The sequence below is a fragment of the Cololabis saira genome, chromosome 14, assembly GCF_033807715.1.
Source record: "Cololabis saira isolate AMF1-May2022 chromosome 14, fColSai1.1, whole genome shotgun sequence".
Taxonomy (NCBI): Eukaryota; Metazoa; Chordata; class Actinopteri; order Beloniformes; family Belonidae; genus Cololabis; species Cololabis saira.
The window spans coordinates 22,120,263-22,147,999 of NC_084600.1; the positions used below are offsets into that span (position 1 = coordinate 22,120,263).

Sequence of the window (27,737 nt, forward strand, 5' to 3'; positions counted from 1 at the left end):
GGAAACCTCAGACTAACATCTTTCTGTTGTGCTGAACTATCAGAAGCCACAAAATACTTAATACATAAAGCGAGAATTAATTTAGGCCTAAAATCCGATATATGTCTGTGACTGTGATTATGTTCAGCCCTTACGTCCTCAAACCACATTCATGTTTTCCCTGTGCTTCTGTTTGCAGGTGTTATGCTCGACATCCAGCGGTATTACAAAGTTTCAGACAGTCAAATCGGCTTGTTGCAAACAGGTAAGTCCCTCTTTAATCCCATAATTACACGTTTAAGAACGGTAAGCGGCGCACCTGAGCCCCGTCTCTGTGTGATGGCTGTAATTACCATGTGACTCTAATTGGAAATGGATAGATAAATGAAAAACAGATGTTTGAAACACCAACTGGCCTCAGATCTCTGCCTCTGTAAAAGCTTTCCTTAACAGCGGGCTGCTGTTAAGAGGGCCTGCTCCGGTTTTCCTTTCTACACACAAACAGAGAAGAGGTTCTGGGCAGATTTTCTTGGGAGTGCAATTTGCAGATGGCATGGATTATGGAACGCTTTAAACATAATGAACACACTACTCGTGCCCTTTTACTGGCATTGTGATGCTCAAATTTTGGGATTAAAATAGTCTTAGGAATTGTAAACATTTCCTGCAAAACCAAAACAAGAAAGAAGTCTTATTGGTTCCACTCCTTAAGGTTTCAAATAAAAATTTGTGGTAGAACAGTTTTAAAGCTATGCAACCGATTGGAAATGAATTTATTCAACAGTACTGTATCACTTTGTGACCTCGGTGAGGGGATTATGGCAGCAGGACCTGCTCAGTGCCGCCTCAGCAGGCCAATCAACAGAGAGGAAAACACTTACGCCTGTATGCGTGCACCCGGAGAGTTTTGGGGCAGGGTTTCCTGCGCTGGTTAGTACCCCAAATGAATCCAGCTTTTTAGGGGAGATACCTTGCAAAGCCTTCTTACTGGCGTACAGAACCCCGTCTTGTCTCTGCGTGCACTCAGACTCATTCAAACACCAACAAACTTGAACACAAAGTGCCATTGAGAACAAGCAGGCCGATTTTTGGAGGGGAAGAATAAAGTCCAGTGTTTTCCTCTGCTTCACTTGGTGTTCCTAAACTAACTTTGGTTGACCGGTGGGTTAAGGACAAAAATATCTAGGTGGAAAAAGAAATAAGCATTTCAGTGTCTCGTGTTTTCGCAGCATAAATCAAGTCCTCGCCTCCAAATCTCAATTGCATTTAAACTGATTTACTTCTAGCTTTAAAAACTGCACATTTTATACCTCCTGTAAATATTTTTACAAACGTATGACACAAGTTTCTTTTTCTAGTGAGCAGTGTCTCTGCCTGTCTGAAAATACACCGAGCTCTCGAGGTAATGTCTGCTCCAACCTGCACCTGACTGGGCAAGCTAAAAGCAGACGGAGTTGTGTGTTTGGTTTGCGTGACCCGTCCAGTCTCTGTCACGGTCCTGACTCCGCTCGGTCCCTGATACCCAGGCGAACTGTTCCTCGCAGCAGTCTGAGGAATGCTGCTCGTTGAGGGTTTCAGCCGGAGAGCATGTGGGCGCAGACAAGAGGGCTGAGGTGTGAAGAAGAGTTTAAGAGGATGATGTAATCCGGATGGGAGACGCGAGAGTCCCACTTTAGTATGTCCACGCATATGTTTACACATGTGTGTGTGCCTTTCAATGTCCCCTACCCCCAGCTTCCTTCTCTTCGAGGGAACAATCCCCACCTCTGTGAGCACCTGCACCCCAGACTGGTTCTGCCTTTTCTCCGTCCTCCCTGCCCTGCCAGCTCTCAACCACCTGGGAACATAAACTGCCAACGTAGGTGTTTTACCGACAGTGGGCGTTGTGCACGCTGAGCTCCTCGCTCATTCTCTGCTGCCAGGTCAAAGTGACCACAGAATGCACAATCCGAGGCATAGAATAAGCGCTTCACTGGGTCAGAATCATGTTACAAACTAGAGAAATGAATAGTTTTGTCTCTTTTCTTTGGCTCTTCATCAGACCTACTGGAATGAAAAATTTCCCATATCTAGAGGTCACTGGCAGGTTGTTTGCTTTTCGAAAATACTATACTGACAGAGCACTTCAGGAGAATCCGTGCAGATCTGCTGGTAAATTCAACATTTCTTAAAATAAACTGACCTGTCAGGCTCCCTCTGCCCAACAATTAATTAGTGTTTTGCCATGTGTTGTGTGATAACTGCTGCTCATAATTTGAGGAACAACACCAGGAAAAATAGCCTGTGGTGAGCCCAGCATCTGCAGCGGCACATATTTCTGTTCTGTGGAAACACCAATGCTTTCAAAAGCAGCTTGCACAACGAAAACTGACGTGAGGTATGTGCTCATATCGGCCGTCCATGTGTGTGTTTGTTCACGTGTGTCATTACTGCCCGAGGAGCTGACGTCTCACCTCTCGGCGCTAAAGAGGATAAGGTGCACATCACTGTCCTGTCAGGTTGTGGAAAGAGATCTTCTTTGAGCCTGGAGCTCTCCGGCCTCGTCCCCTGGGCAGCCGGAGCTCAGGTGTTCACACCTGAGCCGAGCGGAGTCACCAGAGCTCTGGAAAGCCTTTAACTTGGGTTCTCCAAGAAAGAGTGACTGGCCTGAAAGTTAACGGGCCCGAGGCGGTGGCTATCAGAAGCCGGTGACATTCGCAGACAGCTGTGACGAGCAGAAACACCCGGAGGGGGTGCAGAGGGCAGGGAAGGTTAAGGCAAGAGAGGAAAGGTGACAGGAGGTTCACCTGGTTGGTGTTACACTTTGGTTAGAGGGAATTTTTAGCTCTTTTGTTAACTAGACTGAGAAATCTGACAGAGGGGGTTTCTCCTCCTGGTAATATACCGAGATTATTGTGTTGAACCGCTTCGAAGCAGATCAGGAAAAGAAAATTTTAATGGGTTTGAATTAACTCCAAAACTGGAGGCTTGCAGGATAATTACCCCTTCAGTGGTTTAGCATGGAAGCAGAGTTATTGGGGTCAGCAAGGCTTTGGGACGCTCAAAACAGCTCACAGACTGTCTGTGCAGCGATCTGTGTGTGGCTGCCCACCTCGACTGTAACACGATACCAGCGCACACACACACACACGGGCCGAGCGACTGCCCCAGTCTTGACAGGGTGTCAGTCTGCCTCTCAGTCAGTCAAGGAATGAGGAATCCTCAAGCTTTGCCTGCACATCAGACCTATTCCACACACATCAAAGCTTTTAGCCTCAACCGCGAGAAGTCTGCACCCGTCTTCCAGTCAAACTCACACTTATACTTGATCTGAGTTGAGAGAGTAGGTTTATGGTCAAAAATCTCTTAAATGATGCACAGAGGGCTCTCTGATTTCCTCTTCCACAGGGTGAGAAGTTGAGCTACCAGTGCTTTATCAGCTGTTTTGCCCAGTCACAGCTGCTATTATTTAGTCTCTTGCCCTCCATGGTATCCCTCCGTACCTCTCCCCTCTCTCTCTCAGCAGCTTGGCAGCTGTTGCTGCCTTATTTTCACTCCCTCTCGCACTTGCTGAAAGTAGACATGCAAGGAAATAAAAGGACAGAGCCACGTGTGACGTCCTCGCTTGGCTCATGCAATGGTAGTGGGGTTCAATCTTCTCCACGATTGAGTTGTTAAAAGCCAAGTAATTGCCTTGCGATGGTGCTCAGCAGCCCACTCCCCCAGTGTGACGAGAATAGCGTGATGACCTGATGATGCTTTGACATCCCAGTTCTGTGCATGTATCTCCATCTTGAGGTGTTTTTGTAGGCCACATCTCGGAGGGGGACAGCTGCCGGGTCAAGACTGGCCCCCTGCTCGTCACGTCACTTGATGTACCAATAACGCTGCAGATGAATGACTGCAAGTCCAATCTGGCTTTTTGATGAGACATGTTACGATCTTAAGATATAAAAGCTGCCTTTTCAATCATATCTGTGCTGCTCTGTTCATAGAAGCCGGTTTTATGTGGCAGAACTAGCCACTCGACTTGACTCCACCACCATCCTTCAGTGTGTGGCTACATTGGGATTAGGGCTGTTCGATTTTGCCCAAAAATAAAATCTCGATTTTTTTCTCTCAAAATCCGATTTTCGATTACGAATATTTTGTGAATTGACAAAAGGCAAAGAAATGATTTCAAATATCCTGTTTTTTTATTGAACATTTGCCCCATTGGGCTTTAAGTGCAAACTTTGCTCTTATTAAACCAAAAATGAATGAATAAAGTGCAAAACTCTGTAAAATAAGTTGAAAAAAAGTTTTAAAAAATATAATAAAATATAAAGTTTTATCTCTGGAAAAAAAAAATCAGCAAATGAGCACTTGCAAACATACAGTAAGTTCTATTTACAATTAAATAAAACAAGACATTTTCTAATTAAACTAAACTGGGTCTTTGCATGCTAAATAATGCAACCCATGAAGGAGGTAGAGGTGTGTAATGTCAGTCATTACATTTGCTATTCACATTTGCAAGTTTTTTGCAAGGAACACGAGCCGGTCTACCGCATCTGGCTTGAGGGATGCCCGGTGTTACAACGCCCCCTCCTACACTAAAGAGCCTCTCCAATGGGGCACTTGTCGCAGGTATTGGGAGGTATTTCCATCAATCATTAATATGGTATCAATCATTAATATGTGTGCAGACAAGGTAAAAAAAAAAAAAAAGTGAAAAATCGATTTTACGATTTTCACGTTTTAACATCGTTCTAATTACATAATCGCGATTACGATTTAAAATCGATTAATCGAACAGCCCTAATTGGGATCAATGTTTTTGTGTTGCCCACTTAAGTGGGACAGTAACCGCAGCATGATGTCATGTTGGGTGACAATAAACAAGGGGAGGCTGGATAATTCTGCTCTGATCTGGGCCTGTGATGTCACACCTTCCTACAAATCTGAATGGTTCGCACCTAAATAGTCCAAAAAGATGTCTTTTGTGTTTGTAGTGGTTTAAAATATATGGTCTCAAGCACAGAAAAGCGTTTCCTTTTTTCTTTTTTTTTTTTGTATGTATATTTAAGGCCAATTAATCAGGTGTGCTGTTAGCCTCTTTTCATGTTAACGTTCAATCAATTGTTTGGTGAGTCTGTATTGATGAGCATTGCAGATTCTGCACAAACGGTGAGAGAGATGAAAGAATTGTATTTAAATTAAATTATATTTAAAATAAAAAGCTTTTGTAGCAACGTGATTCAATCTGAGATTGTTCTTTTTCCTCTTTTTCCAACAAACGCGCACAATCGATTGTTGCTACGGCAGGCTGCTTCTCTCCCGCGTCTCTGAGTGACATCAACAGATCAATTAAGAATACATCCACTCACACACACACACGCATCCCTTCCATCAGTCCATGTTCTCCATCTATGTGTACCTCTGCCTGTCAAGGTCAGAGATGGAGCCACAGCCTCCCCCTTCTTCATTCACTGTGCCTGTGGGGGTGTGCAAGCGACATATTTGTGTGTCAGCGGCAGTTTTCGTATTTCATTAGGACCAGTAAAAGGGTAGCATGCAAGAACGCAAACACAGACAAGCAGAGCACTCTGTCATTTCACTTGGGGCTTGTCATTAAGGCGGCTGCTCCTGTAGTTACAGCAGGAAATGGCAGGAAGGAAAAGCTCCTCGCCCTGCGTTGAAGTGCTGCAACGCTGGATTTCAGCTTGATGCCATGTCACCAGCCACAGGAAGGGATCCCTGGGGAGAAGGCTGCATGCTTTCTTAATGTCTTTGCTTTGATGCCAGTCTGGAAATGAACAGAATTCACAAAATCAGGCGCTTTTATTTTTATTCCTGACGGATGTGAATGTATTGTGTGCTGGTAATCTGCAAAAGATGGGTTTCCAGTGCACCCTGGCCAGAGTATAATTTTCCTCAGCTGCAGATCTCACATTGAGCAGGTCATAGAAAGGCTTCACTCTTAGTGAACTGACTAGTTTTCAGCTTTCAGAGTGGCTGAAAAATACCAAATAAAAACATGGTTACTAAATAAAAATGTGGCATTTCAGCAAGGATAACTCGGTCGGGGCTTCTCCTGGGATTAGCCCCTGAGTTTAACAGCAACCGCCTCCGCTGGAACTCCGCAGGCTCCATATGGCATTTATCAAACAGGAGCCATTCTGAAATCTGAACCCGGGGGGGCTTCTGTGAGAATTAATGGGGATGAGAAATGTAAGGAATGCAGAAATATTTGGGGCTCCACATGAAGGGGAATCCAGGAGGCAGAAATGTGATGCACAGGAACGTCTGAGCTTCAGTCTGACACGCCGCCCGGCTCCGGTTTCCTTCTCGCACCACAGTTATGTGCTGCACCCTCCACCAGCAATCCTGTAAATCATCTGCAGTTGAAACGAAACCACCTCTCCTACCACACACCTGACAGAAGACATAACGTGCCGGGGCCACGAGCAGTGGACGCCATTAGCTTGGCGTTTATACACCCCGCTCCGGGGGACCCCTGACCTCCGCGATTTAAAATCTGTAGCTCATTTCAGACCTCTGCAGAGTAGTAATGTATTTAAATCTAATGTGCTTGAGCAGAAAAAACATCCAAAATAAGCTGGGGATCCCCGGGTTCAAGACTGAGAAACACTGGACCTGGTGTCTGTAGAAACAAATATCTGCTATCAATTATCTTTTAGAAATAGAAACTGATCATTTTTCATTCTTGGCTGGGTTTTCTTCATCCGTACATTCGCTTTGTACACCTGAAGTGATTTCACATAATTGGAATAGTGACTATCAATTTTCCATTATTCTTTCACGACCGACTATCAAAAAAAGTAGACGGAGTAAATTCTTCTTCTCCATATGAGCACAAAGTGGCCTTTTATGAGGCCAGGAACTGTAGTAAACAGCATTAGATTTAGGGTGGTGTTAAATATAAAACACCAGAGGCAGAGCAAACATCCTGGCTGCATTCAATCAGACGTGTTTGTCCATTTCAGCCACCGCAATCCAGTATAAATTTATCCTGCGGGATTGGTTATAAATAAAGAACTATTGCACAGATAAAAAGGACTCTCAAAAAGGTTTATGCATCAATGGCTTCCTGATACATCTATTTAACTGCTATATTGTGTTTTCTTTCCTGAAAATAATGAGTGCTCGCGTTACCTCACAGGTTACAAAGCTGCAGGTGTGTGTGCAAAAGTGCACATGACGGCTTGATCTTAGGCTGAAATCATTTCAGTGGGAGGTTTATAAAATCATCCATGTGTCAGTTTCTTTTTGTCGGTCAGTCTGAACTGGACGTCCCAAAAAAATCCCTAATTTTAAATTCTTTTGATAGCGTGCCTTTTTTAAAATGTTATAACTTCTGCCAGTTGCAGACTAACACATCTGTACAACAGACAATGTTTTGCTCCTGCAGAAAGGTTAAATACGGTTGAGGTGCCTGGTGTGTGCTGTGTGATGGCATCCCTGGTATGCAGGGTTGAGTTACCTGTTGTGATTTCACGGAAAGGCCGGCGTCTTCTGCACAGTCTGTGAACTGGTAACTTTTAAAACTGGTAATTAGCGTGGTTTTCATGTTATAATTAAACAACAAAGGTATTTTACTGTCATTTGGGTGAGCCAATTGCTCTGGCATGCACACACCCGGCTTTAGAGAATATTATTTGCATGATTGGTATGACAGCTGTCTTTCACAACAAACATAACTTAGTTATGCAAATGTTTCCGCTCACAGCTAATGTTGTAATGCAATAAGCAGAGACACAAAGGTGGAATAAAGTCAACTCAAATGGAATTTGTATTTATAGCAGAATATTGTTTGCATGGCCATAAGCACTGGCACCTAGACACACCTTGTCCACAGCAAATTGGTCAAAGTGACACTTGCAGGTGCCTTTTATGCCACTCAAATGACTACAGCCGCGTGGCTGCAGACATGTCCAGGCCTGCAGAAAGGACGTACTTGTTTCCTTCCTCTAAAGCGGTCTCCAGCTTGCTTATTCGTCAAACTGGTGTCCCTCGGCCAGACCGTCTGCCCTGAATGTCAGGTTTCGCAGCTGTGAGGGTGGCAGGGGCTTCTCGGAAATCAAAAACAAATATGGTGCAGCGATAGAATTTCTTAAGATACATCATTGGTTTGTTATGATGTCCTACGTTCTGCTGACAATATATTTACAGTTTCTATTCCCCCATCTGGCTTTTTATCAGTGCAGCGTAACAAAGCCCTTCCTGATTCTTTCTATATCAAATACATAACTAATTTCAGTTACAAGTGGGATTACCGTACTTGAATCTGTGCAACTGCTTTTGTATCGAAAGGTTAATCTCAGAGGAAGAGGTTTATAAGCAGAGGTTGAAATCACCACGATACAATCTGTAAACACCTGAACTCGTGAGGGATTATAGTGAACTGTTTTCAGTACTTTATCTCAACTTCTACATAATCTGTCAATCATCCTCAAAAGAAAGGCATATCCAGCCAGATGAGCAGTGAAATATCTTTTTTTCCTAAAGAAAAGGATCAAAAGCTTTTTTTCCGTCCCACAGTCAGATGTGGAGCCTGGCAGGTGTTCTCTGCAGGTGAATCCTGCGTTTCATAGGGAAATTTCTCTGCACTGGCTCGGTGAATATCAATCAATCACACAAACAGAAACACACACTCATCACATGTGTGTCTTCATCTCCTCCTGAAGCACTATTCACAGTTGCATTGAATCACAGAGAGTGAGTCATCCCCAGAGGTATTGTCCTGCTGTCCAATCAAAGCGAGCGCTGGATGTCCGGTGTTTCTAGTCTCCCTCTGTGTGGCAGCGGAGAGAAAAATACGTGTGTGTATTTAGAAGGGGGTGAGTGCAGGTTCAGCTTGCTCGGTGGTTTTCAGTTTCTAAATAGAGTTAAATTCAGTTATTAGACTTGAATTAAAATGAGAATCCTTGAGTTTAGATAAAAGCTCATTGAAGCGTGGTTCCACTCTCCTGGGAGCCTGTTGCTGGAGTGTCTGCTTAAAAGATTTCTGCTTGTTATTCTGGGTCTCTTTTACAACGATAATATTGTTTACATTTAAGAGCAACTTAGTGAGTTTCTCAAAGCTAAAGTGATGCCTAGAAGAAAATCCCAGATTCAAAAAAGATCCTAAGAAATGTCGAGCAGGTAAATAAAAACATAGTTCATGGAGGTGGAAGCTCAGACATCTTATTGCCGTGAGAAATGTGTGATCACCATTGAATTAAAATGTACTAGTTTGGAGCCCCGATGAAGACTCAATGAGAATATTGGAAAATACAGGCCAACAGAGAGTGCAGAAAAGTAAAGACTTGTTAAGGGCAGGTGGTGAAATCTTCTGCACCAGAGAAACTCAACTTTTTCAATATTTTGAGCCGATACTCAGCTGTTGCTAGGCTACAAACGCAACACCCCAGTGCTTTCAGTCAAACCTATTTATTGGTTACACTTTCAGTTTTGCAAAAGTTTGCAAACGGATTTTTGTTTTAAGTATCACTTCATTTTTTCAAAGGCAGCAAATGATGACAGCTGATGATAATACGTATTGATTGATTATATAAGGACCTGTTGACCTTTTACAAAATTGTAATAGTTTTTATTCCGTCATCTTTTACTGTTATTTGCCCATCTCTGTGTCCATTACCCCCCTGATCAAATGTATCCTGAATGAGTCAGGTACACGATGGCACAGTTAACACAACTGTACCAGCATTATGATGCTACACTTGAACGCCAGACTTTCCAGGACACCTTTTGACTCCTCAGACAGCTTGTTGTCCTCCGACTGGAATGTTCTGGTAATTTTCTCGAACACTTGTACCTGAAGCAAATACATGTCTGTTGGAGTTCAAGATTCAAACTTCTTTCAAAGATGCACTAAGAGAAAATAATGATTAACTCCTTCATCCCACAGAGGTTTTAAAATGCAAAATCATGTTCATGACACTCTTCTGAATGAGTTCCCTGTAGTCAGACAGGTAGCATTAATGGGTAACTGTAATGTTGTAAGGTTAGAGTGAATGCTCTTTAAACCTCCCCCATGACCTTGTAAGCAGTTCTTCTGGTTATAACAAATGATTTACTTACAAACATCTCTACACGTTGATGCTGTGGAATCTCTAATTACTCACAGACCGAGAGGAGGTAAACAATGGTTTCAAAACAGAGGAATGTGTGTTTGTCAAGCTAAAAGCAGGTAATATATTACATAAGTTATGATAAAGACAGGATGTCAGGCAGGGCTGATACTGAAGGGCTTGTTTGAGTTCCTGTCGACAGTTGAGTCACTTCCCTCAGAGGTAGATGCCTGTGTGGTGCCGTCACCGGTCTTTATATGCAACAGTAAATGCTGCTGTGATCACAATTAAATTACTGTAGTCGAAAACATAAAATGATGGCGCTTTCTTCCATAAAGTAAAGCTTCATCAATACAAAGTCTTCTTCTGACCATTTTCTCCTTGCCTGCCTGCAGCGTACCCCTTCAGAGTACATCTGCAGCAGTCCAGGCGTTCGTCTTTACTGAAATATACTGTGATTTGTCGCTGAGGAGGATGCGCCGCTATGCAGTCAGCTGAGGAGTGTGACTTTCAAGCATATGGCAACGTTATATACATGTGTCATAACACAAAGAAGTCTCCTGACTGCCAAATAGAGCTAGTGTAATAACCTTTTCAAGTATGTTTAATGGCGGTATTTGTAATCTCAAGAGCTTCTTTATAATTCTGCAGAATTGCTAGAATAACTCGAATGGCAAGAGGTTTTTTTCTACAAAGGGTGCACTTGGGCCTGTCTGCCATGACTTTGGGTGTGACCTGGTTTCTGTGACGACTTATTGTTAGTCACCGTTTGTTTGTCCTTCCTACAAGGACTTAAAATAGACTGAACAGATTTATTTTCTTCGCTACGAAGTCTATTCGAGACTAACTTGTCTACATCATTCTGAGGCACCCAGTCAGTTCTTTTTCTGTAAATGCATGTGGCATTTAACTTAAAATGTTCCCGTAAATAATATCAGGACCTTGGTCAAGTGTTTGGACATGGCTCGAGTCCAAGTGATCTGACCCCTCGGAGCTTCGTTAAGCCAGGAAGTCATTGATTTAGTGTCTGACGGATGTCAATGTTTGGGTCCTTTGGGCCGTCGGTGGGACTGACAGGAGAACAGTCGTATCGCTTTATAGATGTCTTTGTTTTGACAGCAGATTTCCTGGAAATGGATTAATCTTCTTAAAGGGTTTCCATTAGAACAGAGTGTATCTGGTGTTTTGGAGCATTCACAGTGCTCCTTACTCGAAAAATCACAACTTAATTAAGAAAAACAATGACAGAACCGTTGTGTAAATTTATTTTTGACCCAACATTTCCAAATCCAGTCTCTGCAATGATTCCATCTAGAAAGAATTTGGTTATAGATAACACCATGGAAGGGCGTTTCTGTTTACTTAAAATAAACACCCTGACAGCATCCTTTCATACCTCTTGTCAAATAATGAAGACATCTTTTTGTAATCAAGTGTGGCTATTATTCATTGTTATTCTTTCAGGGATCAAAGCTGGACCTTTTAATATGCTGAAAGTTTTTATCTGCCTGTTGGCTCCCCAAAACGCACATTTTCATAATGAAACTAAAAATGAAATATTAGATGTTTTTGAATTATTGCAGTTATTTTTTCCGCCCAACTTCTTCACCCTGGTACCAGGAAGCACTGATCGCTCTCCTTGTTTTTCTTTTTTCAACATTTGCTTACGCTACAGATTAAAAAAGAGAGATTTCAAAAGAAAATGAGTCTAAACTAGAGTTATTTTTCTTTCGCAGAGACGCTAGATGAATATGAGCAGGCTGTCGAAAGCTGACTGCATGTGCGTAAGGTGATAATAAACCTGAAAAATGCAGCAGGGATCATCAACAAATGACAAAATTAAGACACACACAAATAGTGTTGAAGTTCCTGCTAATGACTTTAAACGATTCGGTTTAAGATCTAAAGATACAGACATGTGTCTTAAACCACTTAAACATCTACAGTAACTTGCTTTTAAAGCTCCTATGGAACCAGCTGTTGGTGGATGATTGTGAACCTCCTCCCTCAGCTTATCTTCAGCGTTGACCACAGATTCCCTGTTCATCTCTGTTTGTGTGTGTGTGTTTTCATGTGTTCAGCCTTGCTGCAGGCTGCCGGCTGAGCTAATAAGGGCCTTTTAGAGAAGTGGACCTGCAGGGAACAGTCATGAGAGTCATTTAGCATTACACAACAAACCTGAAGCACTTACTGAAGCCACATAAATGCTGCTGATGGAGGCCGCAGGAGAAGCGGGCCACATGCAACCAGAGGTGGAGACGTGAGATCCATATCATGTGTAAAGTACTCTGAGCACCAGTGAAAAGCCAAACTTCATTAATAATAATGCAAAATTTGATTTAAATTAGATTTTAAATTACATCTCTTTTCTTCATTCATATAAAATGACACAATGAGGTCACACAGGGTTTTAGCAGGATAAATGTCTCGTATGAAATATTAACTCAACAAAAATGTGCTGCCTAGATTTAAGTTAAGTAGCATTGTAATTAAAATTTACTTACATTTTCACTTGCCTTTACATGCAACAAATTCAGAGAACCAAAAAAAGAAAACACTATCAGTAAAGATTGACTAAATGTTTGCAATGCTAAAAAAGGAAAGTACACTATTTTGTGTTTGGTGTTTTTTTGTGAAATTAATAAGGAAATAGCAAAACGTGATGGATGTTATCAATAATAATGCGTTGTCATTGTAAACTTTAGCTACATGTTTACAATGTTACATAAAACACTTTTTATGTGTATTCATTACACTTTTGATAAAAATAGAACATTAGAGGGATGTGTTTCTTTTTTTATTCGTTCTATCACAGCAGAATATTGCATGTTCAAAACTACAGTTATGCTCTAATCTGATTATTGTCTCTTATCCTGCGGCTTGGCCTCAGCAGCTGTGGGACAGCGATGCTTGTATCTTACATAACACCCCCTGCTGGGTTTTTTTGGTCTCACCTCTACTTCTCCGCTCCTCCTGTATGTTTATGCCGATGTGTCGAGACGCTGCACCGGCTGTCAGGGCTGACATCTCTGCCCTCTGTCCTCTGCAAAGGCACAAGACTCCACTTCGGAGCATGAAATATTCAGGCCCCTTTGGGTTGTTCCTCTTCATGCATATCATATAACAAGGCCTGGTTGTCCACCTGGCATTGGGGCAGTTAGGGGAACATATTTTAAAGCAGATGTGTTCACTAGTAAGAAATTAAGACAGAGGAATAATTTATGGCCAGACAGTCCTCTCTGGTCCTCTCCCAGGAAGAATCAGTGCTGGAGAGGGATTCATTGCTTTCAGTTGCTTTGGATCTGATTAATGTAATTATAAATCCAGATGTGATACATTAAACCCTGACACAAATCTCGTTACTCTCACAGCTTCTGTCTGCCACACTAATTCTTTGCAGAGCTGCAATATCAGACTGTAGCTCAACAAGGCAGTTTTTTTTTCTGTCCAGGAGCGTCACATTTATATCCTTCTCTCCTTATGTTTTTCTTCCACAAATTAAATCATGTACAGATTTTCTTATCAGTACTCTATCATCTGCTCATTTGGCAGGGCTCTTGTAGTAAGTGTAGGTGAACTATAATCTGATCTTGTTTGGTCAGCATTGAATTGAGACGTCCTCTGGCAGTCCTTCTCAGTATCTCTGGCACTCTGTTGTCTCTGCTGTAAAAGTAAAATTGTGAGAATTATTGGGATTTTAATAGCATAAGCCATGCACAACAGATATGTGTGTTTATCATCTGCAGTAATAATTTCTGACCATATAAGGTAACCAAAGTAACATTTTTCTTATTTCTTTCCTTCCACAGTCTTCATCTGCAGCTTCATGGTGGCAGCTCCCATCTTTGGTTACCTGGGCGACCGCTTCAAGAGAAAGGTCATCCTGAGCGGTGGCATTTTCTTCTGGTCCATTGTTACGCTGCTGAGCTCGTTCATCAGTAAAGAGGTACGGCATGGCTCACGTTCTCACAGAAACCGCCGAACAATGGCGCCACGAGAGCTCCAGCGCTCTGTTCTGCTAGTCCTCCTCTCGTGTGCTGACGAGATAATTAGTCTGTTATGATCTGGATATGCTTGATGTTAAGGCAAGTAAAATGAAATGACATGCTTGTTAAGTCGGACACCCGCCTTGCCTCTACAGACACTCTTCATGTGTCCTGCCCTCCCTCCGTCTCTGCCTCACTGGCTACCAGCCAATCAACTAATGAAGAGCCCATGCCTCGCAGATGCCTCTATTACAATACTTTAGGAGATAAGAGTCTGTCGTTTCACTGCAGCTAAACATGTGGATTTAGATTTGATAACTTTAAAAGCCTCTGTCTGCTGGGAGGTGTTGGGTGCGTGAAACAATATTATTATTCTGGGCCGTGATGATGTGGGGGAAAGGATATCCTGCTGAGACGAGACATCATATTACAGTGAAAGGCTGTCTTCATGGACATGTGTGTATGTGCATGTGTGTGTGCAATATTCCTAGTGAAAATCCAACTGTCTGAGAAAACCTAATTGGGTTGCCTGGAATGGATATGTGGCGTTCAGATCTGTGTCCGTTAAATTTATGCAGCCCATGACAGGTCTGCAAACCCCCCTTGTGGAGCCCCACAGTGCTGTGTCTCTAGTGAGTAATCCCATTCATGCCATGGATCTTCAGAGCTGTGGAAGGGAGTGACAGCTCTGAGATGTTGATGGTCTCAGTTCCTCCACAGACTAATCTGCTGCGAGTGTGTGTTGTGTTGGTGGTTGTGCGGGGCACTTGACTAAACATGCAACGCATGGATAAAATGAAGTTAGGGGCATATTTCTCTCCGACGAAGGCTGAAAACCCACAACGAGTGCTACCCAGGACCCATTATCCTTTACTCCACAATTTAATTAAGACTTGTTCCTGATTTTCTTCCTGATAACAAGAGTATTTGGCTGTTATGTAATAGTACTACGGCGCTGTCGCCACGAGACATGAAAGTCATGCCATGTTATGAAATGTTAATGACCACTTACAAGTGACTCCTATCATTATGCATTTAAGACACTGTGGGGCATTTTGGATCTGAAGTCACAGCAGATATAAAACATAGATCTTATGTAACAGAAATCTGCTGCTGTCATTCCATGTACAACTGCATGCTTCTCTCTGCATGACCACAACAGATTATCATCATAAAGGGATCCGATTTTGGTCATTTGAAACACATCAGTGGCTGTGTGTGGCTTAATATTTCTGGTGCTGAGCTCAGCTCACCACACCTCTTTGATTACATTTATTTCTGTATTTCCCTGTAATTCATCTGGTCATTTAATAGAAAGCATGATTCATTTCATGTAATCTCATCTCATGAATATAGAGTGGGATACAAGGACAATGGGAACTATTGTGATGAGGCCTCAACAGATCCTTTGTTCTTTTTGGGGCAATTAATATTTTTTTCTGACCATCATCTTTTTCAGTTTTGCAGCTGTTGAAGCTTTTTTTTCACATCAGAAATAATGCAAGAGTCCAACAGGCAGGTGACATTTTGTTTTATAGCTGAATGATAGTGGCTGAAAAGCTCAGGCTGAGTTCACCAAGTGAAACTGATGGCATCTATACTGACGGCCTTAATGAATGAGGGCGATGCGGGTGTGTGGGAGGGCAGGAAACATCAAGTGATGCAACTGTCAGTAAAGCAGGATGAGCAGGAATAGCTTACCGTGGGATGTGGGGATACAGACAGAAAAGAGAAGGATATATGACATTCAAAATCATGACATAAAATAGACTGTATGCAAAAACTATGCAAGTGTAAAGTATTGAAGGTATGTTTGTCCTCTTCCAAATGTTAAGTTTTATGGAGGTCGATGGCCATGGTAGGCTATCTCCCAATAGACTAAATACAGAGTAATATTTCTATATTCAAAACATAATTCACAGATTATTTTAAGGGATTTGCATTAATAACACCTCCTTGCACCCTTCGCTCTTGGCCTGAGAAGAAACGTTTTTCTTTTATCTGTAAAAGAACTCCGTTTTGGTTTGTTTGTCTTGTGGATAAAACAGGTTGAACCAAAAAAGGGATCAAAGTGCCAACTATCAAACAACGGATGGTGTAGTCAGCAAAACCTAATCATTAATGTTCAACTTCAAAAAAGATCTGACATAGTCTCCAAATATCTGTAGTATGGAGAGTTTTCATGTTTTTAACAGTTTACAGTTGGTGTAAATATTTTGTTAAAATATGACATTGGAAACTTTCATCCTGTGAAATTAGCATACTGTTAGCATTTAGCTCTTTCTAACTCTTACTAATAAATTGTGAACCATAGCTTTTCATAACGAACAAACGTCTCTTTTTCAATCTCTTTGTAGTCTTCAGTCTCTTGTTACAACTTCAAAACCAAACTTTTATGGCACGTCCTTGCTGTTATGCTTGAGGGTTTTCTTTTTGGCGTCGTCAACACTACTAGCATCCCTGTCCAAGCGCTGATGATAGCTGGTGGTGACCACGCTCAAAAATGGCTTTTATCCTCATCCCACTTGATGGCAGGCAACCAGCGGAAGAAAATAGGCTGTGTAAATCATCTGAAACAGTGTTACCAACATTAAACTCGCTGTGTATGATAAACACTTCAGTTTAAATGTAGTCATACAAAAGTAAAAGCTGGGGAAAAAAACAGTGTAGCGAACCTGTCAACATTTCTGATTGAAAATGACTTGAAAGGTTTCAATTTCAGCTGACAATGACGTGTTTTTGGACAATATTTGATGGCTACTAGAGTTCAGGTCAGCTCTGGAAATATGATTTAATTTGCCCTTTTGCCCCTTACAGTATATCTCCTCATTTATCTCCGTTTACTTTGTGTAACCTTGTCACATCCCCACTTATCATAGGATCATACGAGTAAATTAAACTATACTCAAGATAAATATTTGCAAACGTATGACAAAAGTGTGGAGAATAGTCTAATGTATGTGTCAGAGCATGACTTCACTTCCACATTTACAAGACACGCTTTGCGTTTTGATTGGACGAACAGAAAGTGAGGAGTTTTGTGGCTGCTGTTTGCTTTTTGCATCATTTATCTTTCTTTGGGGGGGGGCTTGATGGGGAGCTTTACAGGGAGGGATGGAGGGATGTGTCTAGTAAGTAGTGGTTGCCATAGAAACAGTTAACAATTCAGCTCTTTGCAAAGGACCTTCAACCTGAGTGCCTTCTCCTTTTAAAGCCTTTAGCGTGTTCACAGATTCATTTATCACATTGTGATATCCGATAGAAGGTGATAATCCTTGGTAAAATGATTGCTGTGAATTAGATTAAACCATTGAAGTTTTTATTTTGTGCTGTTTTAATGCTTATAATGCATAAATGTATGATTCATGATTGTTCAGTTAATCAAGATTACCTCCAACAACGTCTTGGATTTAACACAAATTAGCGTGGATGCTTTTATTTTAGATTATATTTTTACCCCAACAAAGAAACTGCATATGAAGAAAGAAAAACGGGTGGTTTTCCAGCAGAGCCTTACAGCTGACTGTCTGTTTTTCTTTGTCTTCCTTTCTTCCTGTCTCTTCCTTGCAGTACTACTGGCTATTTGTACTCTCCAGAGGACTGGTGGGCATTGGAGAGTCCAGCTACTCCTCCATCTCCCCCACCATCATAGGAGACCTGTTCACCAGTAACAGTCGCACCATGATGCTGTCTGTCTTTTACCTGGCCATCCCCCTGGGAAGGTAAGAAGCTGTTAGGATTTGATGGGAATCAAGAGGATGGGGGGGGGGGGGCTGTTATTAACCCAAAGGAAGCATTATACAGATGAAAGGGTGACTCCCATCTGCCTGCTGACAACGGCCTTCTCAGACAGAAAAGCAGAACTTACAATTAGCTGTGTGTAGACCTTTTCTGAGATGCCGGGGTGTGAGAGTATAGGGAAGTTTTATTGAGCCCAAATCTCCAGCCTTTTCAGTTCATGCAAACAGAAATAGGGCCGCGGGGAGTAAACTAACAAAGCCAAATAATGGAAGATGGCGCAGCAGTAATGCACAGTAGGAGTCACTTGAGGTTTAACGCGTTATGTGGTGATCCTGAGCTGCTCCGTGCTGCAGTCCTTCCTACTTCTGCATGCAGAATCACTCACTGGGGGTGTGGAGAGGGGATCTGCTGCAGACCCTCCACACTGTAAACATTCCCCTCACACTACAGTAATGATATAACCTGTCACATTATATTGTTTCAGGGGAAATGGCAATGATGAATATTATATAACCATGTTGGTCCACTAATGGTGGCATTCTTTACTATCAGATTGGAGGCGGTTGGATTAAAGGGGAAAGCAAAGACAAAACTACCCTCTCAATGCTCATGTTATTACTTGCTGAAATGTTTGGGTCACCGTAAACTGCCCAGCAACACAGACAATAGTAGGAGAAATAGTGGTCCTCTGAAAAGTTCAGTCAAACATCCTATTCAGCCTCGAGCTTGTCTGTTTTCACAGAAGTTGTTATGCCCATTTCCAGGAAATGAACTCAGGAATTAGACCCAGTTCACCAGAACTGGACTCTACTGGTTTCCTTTCCCCACCTTTATTTATTTATATTTTATTTAACGCCATAACTTTCAAGCTTGGCTCCACTGACGTGTTTGCAGTCCCGGCTCGGGGCTGATGTGTGTTGTTTAAGCGTTGAGTTTTATTGTTGGTGTCGAACTTTCCAAGCACTCTCTGAGTGGACATGATAAGATTAGCCGTTAGTCACTCACTGGAAATATCATATGCTGTCGGGACACGTTTATGCCGCGCTGTTATTTTTGGAGATCTAACCAGTGAGCCACCACCTTAAACTGTTTCCCCTTTTGCTTGTATATTTGTCCGAAACCCTTTGAGCATTTTCACCTGCCAGTATCTATGGGTAATATAAATCTGTTGCTCATCTCTGTTATGTCTGATGGGACGAGAGGCTCTGCACATGTAGAAAAACAGGTTTGAAGAAAATTCAAAAAATCAGGAAGTGAACTAATCTTTCCCACCAGTGCCAGTGAACAGGGTAGACAGAAGATGAAATGAAACGTATAAATAAACAAAAAAAACCACCCAAAACACAAAGTCTTGGGCTAAAAATGAGGACATTTTAAACTAGAGTGAGACCAATCTCATGTTGGGTTTGTTATGAGGATATGAAACCTATGAAATCTAACTTATTTTAAGTCTGTGAAGATGGCTTACCAAAGTTAGATTCAAAAAGGAAGTCATTTTTCATAGGATCACACTCATATAAATGATAACTTTTAATAATCCTGAGTTAACATTCAGAAGATAATGCCCTCGTATTCAGCTGCCTGTCTGATCCTTCTGATGTTCTTATTTGACTAATTTTTGCCTTTTAAATGACAACCATAATCCAGTGCAGGACTGTTTGTATGTGATATGAAATGATCTGTTACCACTTCCTGCAAAGATATATAAGTTGCAGGGAAATTTGGTCATTATGGCAGCACAGCTGTGATCGAAAGATTCTGTTAAGGCACTAGTCAAGTCGCTACCAGCGCTTTGTTCACTAATGCCTCACAAGCATCCTTAATCAGACTACAAACATGTTGTGATAGAGGGTGTGAGATTAAAGGTTGATAATGACAGACTCATGCCTTAATATAATATACACTGATACTAGAGCAGTTTTGTGATGTTAATATGCAACTTTTGCTTTCTTCTGCAGTGGGCTGGGTTACATCTTGGGCTCTGGTGCCAAAGATGCTGCAGAAGACTGGCACTGGGCACTAAGGGTAAGATTATCATCGTCATCAGCAGCAGAAACAGCAGCAGCTGCTGCACAGAAACATGCACATGAGTACAGATGAAGAGCCCCTTGCAGGGCTGGTCCAGGGGCTTGTTTTTGCTCTGTGGTCAGTCGTGACAGAAGCACCAGGGGACACTAATGGCTGGAGACATGACTGACATTACAGGCACAAGCAGCACAAGCAGCTGCAGGCACAAAAAGTGCCACACGCCATGGCACCAGCAGGAATATTTCCACCCATTTTAACATAAAATTAATTCAGCTTCCTTACACTTTACACACAGTGTATGTCTCATTTGAGGCAAGATAAATGTCAGCGTTAGTGGGGGAAATAAATAAAAAAACGAGGTGTCCGTGCTTCTTCAACCCGTTTACAATCTATAATGTATTTTTCACTGAGGCATAAGGTTTAAAATGTTATTCCTACAATGCAAATTTCACATGAAAACATAAAAAAACACATAGGGAAAAGAAAAGAAAAATCATAACGTACTTTTTTTGTAGTATCAGCAAAAAATAAAAATAAAAGATAATAAAGGCCCAGATGCATGCAAAAAAACAAAAACACGTGCATTAAGAGTCCGTAAAATGATAATTGATTAAAATATTATCACTTTGAAAGAGTTTTAAAGTCAGTCTTGACAGCTGCTTCCCCAGGAGACAAACCTGGACATTAAACACTCCTGTTCCAGTCCTGCAAACGCTGGGAACAACAAGCGTGTTGGCTTTCGAAAGAGCAGCAAGCGCTTGTGGAGTGATCGAGAACAATCAGATCTTTCAAATGGGACTCTTCACAGCCACTCTGGGCTCTCTGATGAGGACTTTAAATCATGCTCTAAATTTTAAAGAGATCCAATGAAGCAGAACAGCAGAAATGTGATCTCTATTAGTAGGAGCAGTCAGCATTCTGGCCACGGGGTTTTTGAACATCATAAAACATTTTCAGAGGATTACTTGGACGCATCTGTTTCCAAATACTGCTTTGCACATTTATCCGGGGGGGTTCCAGGAGCATTTACCTGGATCCCTTTCAATTAAAGGCTAATTTAAACTCTCAAGAGAAATTCATGCAGAAATCTGCTGATAGTGTATTTTTAAAAGGAAAAACAAATGAGTTTACACTTTTTTACAATGGCACACTTACTGTATGCTCAGAAGCAGACTGGTGATAAATTAGAAGCATAAATCATTGTTGTCGTGGCTCGTTTTTACTGAGAATGCACTTTAATACTTGTGATTAAATGCTTTCAATGAAACCATTCTGTAAGTTATACAAGCAATAATAGAAAAGACTGCTTGGAGGTCTAACAGAACTCCTTGAGAAATGTTGTCTTCAGTCGTCTTTTAAAATCTTCAGAACAAGCTACGGCCGTGCAGCTCTTATGAACGAACGGACATTTAGTATTTTACGTCCTCTGAGGGCGCCGCGGTGGAAAACAATCCTGGACGTGGCAGCTTGCTGCGCAGGATGTCGATTTCTACTCGTCTTGGTCATGCATTCAGAAAAAACAAACAAGGGGGCTGCACAGTTTGTTCCAAAGTAACCACAATGACATTCCAATCAAAAAATTTCAAAGACAATTAATCACCGGTGTGGCATGTAGGGGGAAACAAAGACCAGCACATGAAACGGGTCCTGTCTTGCAGCATCCTGTTTTAATGAAAAAGAAAAAAAACACTGCAGCACTTCCGTTTGTTTTCGCCCGACGTGTTCCAGCTACCTTCCTGAAAATGTCAGCAGACGAAAGTAACAAAGGAGATACCAAGAACTGAGTAGCAGGAGAGGGCAGCAACTAATTCATCTGATTGCCCACCATCTCTACAGGAAGTGCATAATGGGCCCTGTGGGAGTTAAGGTTGTGAGGTCACAGTCTCACTGAATAATTGCAAAGGACTTAAGTGTAAAATGTCCCCGGAAAAAAATGTTTTATCTTCCACTTCAGTTAAATGAGCATCCATTATGTCGCTTTGCTCAGAAAAAGCATCGAAGGCTTTTCGTATTGATTCACTCGTGTTGCTCCGTGCAAAAAGCAGACGAGTGGACCCGGCTAAAGAAAGTACATCAGAGTGTTGAGACTTGTGAGACCAAAACCACTGTGGTGAGCCACATTATCAGCCACATTAGAAGCTTCATCAATCACTGAATTGTACCATTAATGGACAAACACAGAGACACACCCTAATGAATGTAAATATCCTCACACGGTCACATTTTACGGGACTAGTACTTATGTGCGTTTATGAGCTTTTCTAAGCAACAAATTTCCCCTGGCATATAAAACTGCTTGTACCCTTTTGTGAGCAACTTGTATTACTTCAAAAAATACTCTCCCATACAGTACATCCCATCCGGCTTTTGGTCTTTGTGTCCCCCACTTAGACACACACAGGTACAAACTTGCGGCCACATGAGCCACAAAGGCCGATGGTGAACACAAGAGCAGATGCACATCTGTGAGGGTTTCACCTGCCTACAAAGCACTACTCAAAAAGGATCTTATGTCTCTTGTATGCTTATACCCAAAGACAAGCCCACACCCACACATGAGAACACACACGACAGTCCCCGTATAGGGAGCAAAGACAATATTTTTTGTTTCTGAGGGCTTGTATAGGATGTCAAGCGTATCGGCAAACATTACATTCAGGCTGTGAACACAATTCTTTGTCCTGCATCACATGTTTCCCCCCCAAGCTGCTCCTACTCTGATGTGCTCTGAACTGTATTGTTCGATTGGTTTCTTGTGCCATCAGGTGTCCCCGCTCTTGGGCATGACCGCGGGAACGCTGATCCTGCTTTTCGTGCCGGAGCCCAAGAGAGGCAGCGCGGACCAGATGGGAGGGCGCATCCAGGCCCGCACCTCCTGGATCTGTGACATGAAGACCCTGGCCAAGAAGTATGTCCTTGCTTCACTTTCCTTCTCTCGCACACCAGGCCAGGCTTGGCAAATGTATCAGTGATGAGTGTCAGCTTTACCTTTTCAACAAGCAAAAAAAAAAAAAAAAAAAACACATCACAAAACTGGGTTGAGAGCTAGTAGAGCTAGTCTAATGTGAAATCCTCACATTACTTCCCTCTTTCCAGCCACAGGAGGGTATTTGCTGTATTTTACAACAAGTAAATATTTGCTCTTCTAAAATGAGGACTCTGTTGACACCACACGCCGCAGCATTGTTTATTTGCTTGTCATCAAAAAAAGAATAACATAACTTCTCTCACTGCCTATGCCTGCTGTGAAATATGTGCACTCTCGAAATGATGCTATTATTTTGTTTCATGCTGTTAAAGGCCATAGCTGTTAAAAACATCTTCACCCTCTTAAAATAATGGCATAAGTCATATATTTCTCATGCCATTATTTTAAGAGGGTGACGTTATGCAACCTGGACATTAGACAGCGCCACTGAACCACATCCACGATTCAGCTTCAAAAAATGAAGGAAACTACAAAGCAGCTGTGTCATCTTTGGGTCATATCTTCTTCAATTTGGGACTTCTTGCTTCTTCACCCACTTATTTTTTACCAGCTGCATTAAATCTACAGCATTTAAGTATAATCAACAGTTAGTTTTAAAGCTCCCATCATACTTGTCTGTTTTAGAGTTTATTTACTGTTCTTCTTTTGGTTGTGTGTGTTTATCAGACGGGTACTGTTATAGGAGCCCTCCAGAAACCTCTGGTCTTCTGCCATTAGTCTAATTTTACTCAGAACTTCTCAGCCCACGACTGTGGAGCAGCAGAGAGGGTTCATGTTCAGTGCAAATTCAAGACAGAATAAGGACTTCTTTTTTTTTTTAATTGATTAATTTTAACCCCTTGATTAATTTGTATACATTTCCATGTATTTTCCAATTGTTGTCAAAATTGATACATAACTTTACTGTATTTGCATTCCCAATATGATTGTTTTTCTTCAGTTTGTTAGTTTCTTGTACAAGTGAGGGTGTAATTCTACATGACTGAAGTTTGACTGACTGGTTGAAAGTGCTTGAGATTCAGGAAACTTACCTGTTTGGTTTTGTGCTCTCTGTGTTTGTCTGCCGCCAGTCGGAGCTACGTGTTCTCCTCCTTTGCTTCGGCTGCGGTGTCCTTTGCCACAGGCGCCTTTGGTACTTGGATTCCTATCTACCTGGCCAGAGCCCGGGTGGTGCAGAAGACGGCAGAGCCCTGTATAAAAGAGGTCTGCAGCAGCACAGACAGGTATGTGTTTGATATATGCCTTGCAACACGGTAGGATCCAACTACGTCTTTAAACAAAGATATTCCTTACCTCTATTTTCCCGTTTTCCTGCAGCCTCATCTTCGGGGCGATCACCTGTGTGACAGGACTGTTAGGGGTGGTCATCGGTGCAGCCACCACACGCTTGTGTCGACAGAGGACAGAGCGTGCCGACCCGCTAGTATGCGCTGTCAGCATGCTTGGCTCGGCCATCTTCATCTGCCTCATCTTTGTGGTAGCCAAGAAGAGCATTATTGGAGCTTATGTAAGTTTCAATTGCTGTTAACTCTGGTTTTTACATTTTGTCTTCCAAATAGTGGTTTTCCATCCAACAGTGGAGGGATATCATGAAAATGATTTCCTACCTCTAATCTAATCATCCACATGGGTATCATGGTTTAGGGATTATTAAACAAGAATGTTTTTTCTGACATATCCAGTCAGCCAAAATCCTCAAAGTGGGGTCAAAAGGTGTGCATTTCAGTCTCCCAGCCAATGAAGAGCTCTGATTGCAGGGTAGATTGAAAAGGCCTCAGACTGATGCAGGTGGAGGAGGCTCATACCTTTTTGGTCAAAAGTTGGCTTTCTGTTAGACTGACAAGTGTTGCGTTTGTGAGACTAATTGCCTTGTGAAGCAGGAAAGGGTGCAACTTTAAAACCACTTCCACCAAACAATGCACTTTTCACTGTTAGACTTACCAGGCACAAATCTCTCACTCTTATCAGCGACAAAGGAATAGGAACTGACCCTGAGTGACTTGGCCGCTAATAACGCTGAAAATCACGCATGGGAAAATATTTTCCCATGCGTGCAACAGAACACAACGAACAGGTTTCCACGTCCCAGACGGCGATAACCGCAGCAACCTTGGCTTCTCTTTGCATTTTGCAACTGGATACGTGCAGTCTATTTTCATGCCCTTGCGTAAAGGTATTAGTTTTATAATCGCGAGTTAAATGGAAGTCATAAGTGACAGAACGCATCATTTTTATCAATCAAAATATATTTGTACACCTAAATAGTGTCAAACCGTTGCTGAAATAACAATGATTTAGATTTAATGAAGTCAGATTTATATGAGCTGTGCACAGAGTCAAAGGCTCACATTCATCAGGTGTTTGCAGCATGACTCAGCCAATTAGACCTGAGTAGCAGAAGTTTGCTTATTAACTACATAATTACACATCTGTCTGATCCAATTTCATACCTGCGCTGCGTTACAGAAATAGGCTTTACCTTTTTGCTAATGAACTCATGCGACACATGGCTTCTATCTGTGCATAAGTCACAAAGGGCACACTCACAGATGATTGTTTCTCTTGTATCAGCGCCCCAGCGGTTAAGTATTTTGTTGCACGGCAACATACCAAAACAGGGTATAATGCAGCATTATATCATGTTACAGAGCAGCAGCAGCAGTGGTAATTGAGCAGCTCAAGTTTCATTGCAGAGGGCTGACAGATGTGTCACATTATAAGGCGTGACATGGTTGTAACAGTGGGTGCCGCTAGGCCGAGGCCGATGGACCCCTCGCAGCTGTTGTCTCGTGAACACATAGCAACGCCGAGGTGGGGCTTCAGAGAGGCAGCATGTCGGTCACAGTGTCTGGTTTGAAGCTCTGAAAGCAGACCTGTCGACATCCGCTGTCAGACCCCGACTGAAGCGCTCTGTACTTTACAGGAGGTCTGGCACACTGGCGAGGGCGGGTTATCCCCCCGAGGGAAACGTATATCCATCGCCCGTGTTAAACTGTTTCAGATCAAACCAGCCAGCGCAGATACATGACATTCCACCACAACTAAATCCCTCTGGCTCTGTATTTAACAAAGTGGTCAGATAGCACCAGCAGCTGCTCCCATCTCTAGTATATACAGTAGCTGACATGTACATTCAGTATATTTTAGAGGGGTTATTTACAGAGTTTCTACTCCACCCATTCTGGAGTGGGACATAAATCCAAGTGCAAGAATGTTCTCCACACCGAAGGTCTTTGACTGGAATAAACAATTGTTTTCCTCCTGCGCTGGTTTCCAGCTTGCGGAGTGCATGCTCAGCTGAATGGGACCAAAATGAAGGCCTGCACATCCACATATAATTGGGCCATGACATAATAACATGTTTTTGAACCACTGCAGCCAAAGCATTTTTTTGGGGCATTGGATTCTCACACAAGAGAAATACCTTCAGCTTCCTTCTCTGGCATCCTGTCAGTGGAAACTGGCTGCTTGTTGTTCACACGTCTAGATGTGAAATCTCATGGGACTTTTTTGTTGTTTGTTTAGGTTTGCATCTTCATTGGAGAGACGCTGCTGTTCCTGAACTGGGCCATAACGGCAGACATTTTAATGGTAAGGACAAAGAAATCATGCCTATACCACAATATCCCTTCAATAAACTACACCAAATCATCTGTTTGGACAAAGATTGGAGTGTGGCTGCATCACAGATAGGATCTGATCATGTTTTGCTGTGTTTTGTTTATTACTCAAGAAAATAAAAACAGAGTGAAAACAGGAGGTCACAGAGAGGCAACCTGGAGCAGCTTTTTGGTTAATAGTTGGGCTGGAAACTGTTTCTTCCTTTATAGCTACGGACTTTAGACATGCATAGGGCCCCCACACCCAATAGAGACTCCTAATCTACAACTTCAGCATCAACAAAATGCATTTGGAGAGATTTAAGATGACCCAGGTGTATTCATAGCCACCTGAGTCCCGTCTGTTTAAGGAAATCTTCACTGAACACGTGTAAATAAACACATTTAAGCAATTCCATGTAAAACATTTCATATGCTAAGAAATTTCATTGAAATTGCAGGGTATAGGGAGGGTTAAAGTGAATGAAAAGACCTGTGCACCGTGTATTTTGAGGTAAAAGTAGTGAGTGTCACCACTGCAGCGCTGTTTCATCCATCAGTTGCTATTTTGCATGAAAATAAATATATAGAACAGTTAACAGAATGAAACACGGCTGCATCGTCCACTGCAGTGTCTCTTCAAAGCCCAGATGCTGTTGATGATATTATCATGCGCTAAAATCAAAAGTACTTCTTGTTGCTGACCCACCCAGGGGCTCTATATAACTGACAAGTTATTTTAACATGGCTGAGTGAATCCTGTGCTTCCTCGCGTGTTTTTCACCCTCCATCTTCTCCATTCTCTGTGCAGTTTGTGGTTATTCCCACGCGGCGAGCAACGGCGGTGGCCTTTCAGAGCTTCGCCTCTCATCTCCTGGGTGATGCAGGAAGCCCGTACCTGATAGGCCTGGTAAGACTCTTCCAAACAGTGTCTCTGTGTGGTGATCTGAATGTGAAAGGGGATGTGTTTCAGATGAACACCAGGCTATGAATCTGGAGCAAACCGTTTCAGTGCCCCCATTCAGACGTCGGTTCAGCTCTCACTTTAAGTAGGCCAACGCAAGAGGGGGTTTTAGTCCAGGTCCCAGGAGAGCCGGTGAACACAGTTGGGATTTCAGTGCGGCACTTCGGGCTGTCAGTGTTATTTTCTAATGAATCCCATAGCCCCCAGGAGGCGTCAGTGTTACTGTGTTTGACTGGTTTGATTGGTCATGAGATGGAGAGAAGGCTCTTCGCCTCTCAAGGTCAGAGTCAGAACGCCTTAAAGCACTCTTCAAAACAGAAAAATATCTGCAGAGAATCACATCCAAGAGGTCAGCGCAAAAGCATTGCTTGCTATTCACTGAAGTGTGAAACAGGA

General features: G+C 42.3%; 1 protein-coding gene across 2 annotated transcripts in view; it reads left to right on the forward strand.

The window, feature by feature from the left end:
- spns2 (SPNS lysolipid transporter 2, sphingosine-1-phosphate) overlaps positions 1-27,737 on the forward strand; it is a 58,816-nt gene that overhangs the window by 16,679 nt on the left and 14,400 nt on the right. For both annotated transcript variants that reach the window (XM_061740157.1, XM_061740156.1), the window contains exons 2-10: positions 179-244; positions 13,844-13,980; positions 17,591-17,742; positions 19,720-19,786; positions 22,555-22,697; positions 23,849-24,001; positions 24,096-24,285; positions 26,304-26,369; positions 27,189-27,287. In XM_061740157.1, coding sequence (XP_061596141.1) covers positions 179-244; positions 13,844-13,980; positions 17,591-17,742; positions 19,720-19,786; positions 22,555-22,697; positions 23,849-24,001; positions 24,096-24,285; positions 26,304-26,369; positions 27,189-27,287 — 1,073 coding nt within the window. The remainder of the gene's footprint in view (positions 1-178; positions 245-13,843; positions 13,981-17,590; positions 17,743-19,719; positions 19,787-22,554; positions 22,698-23,848; positions 24,002-24,095; positions 24,286-26,303; positions 26,370-27,188; positions 27,288-27,737) is intronic.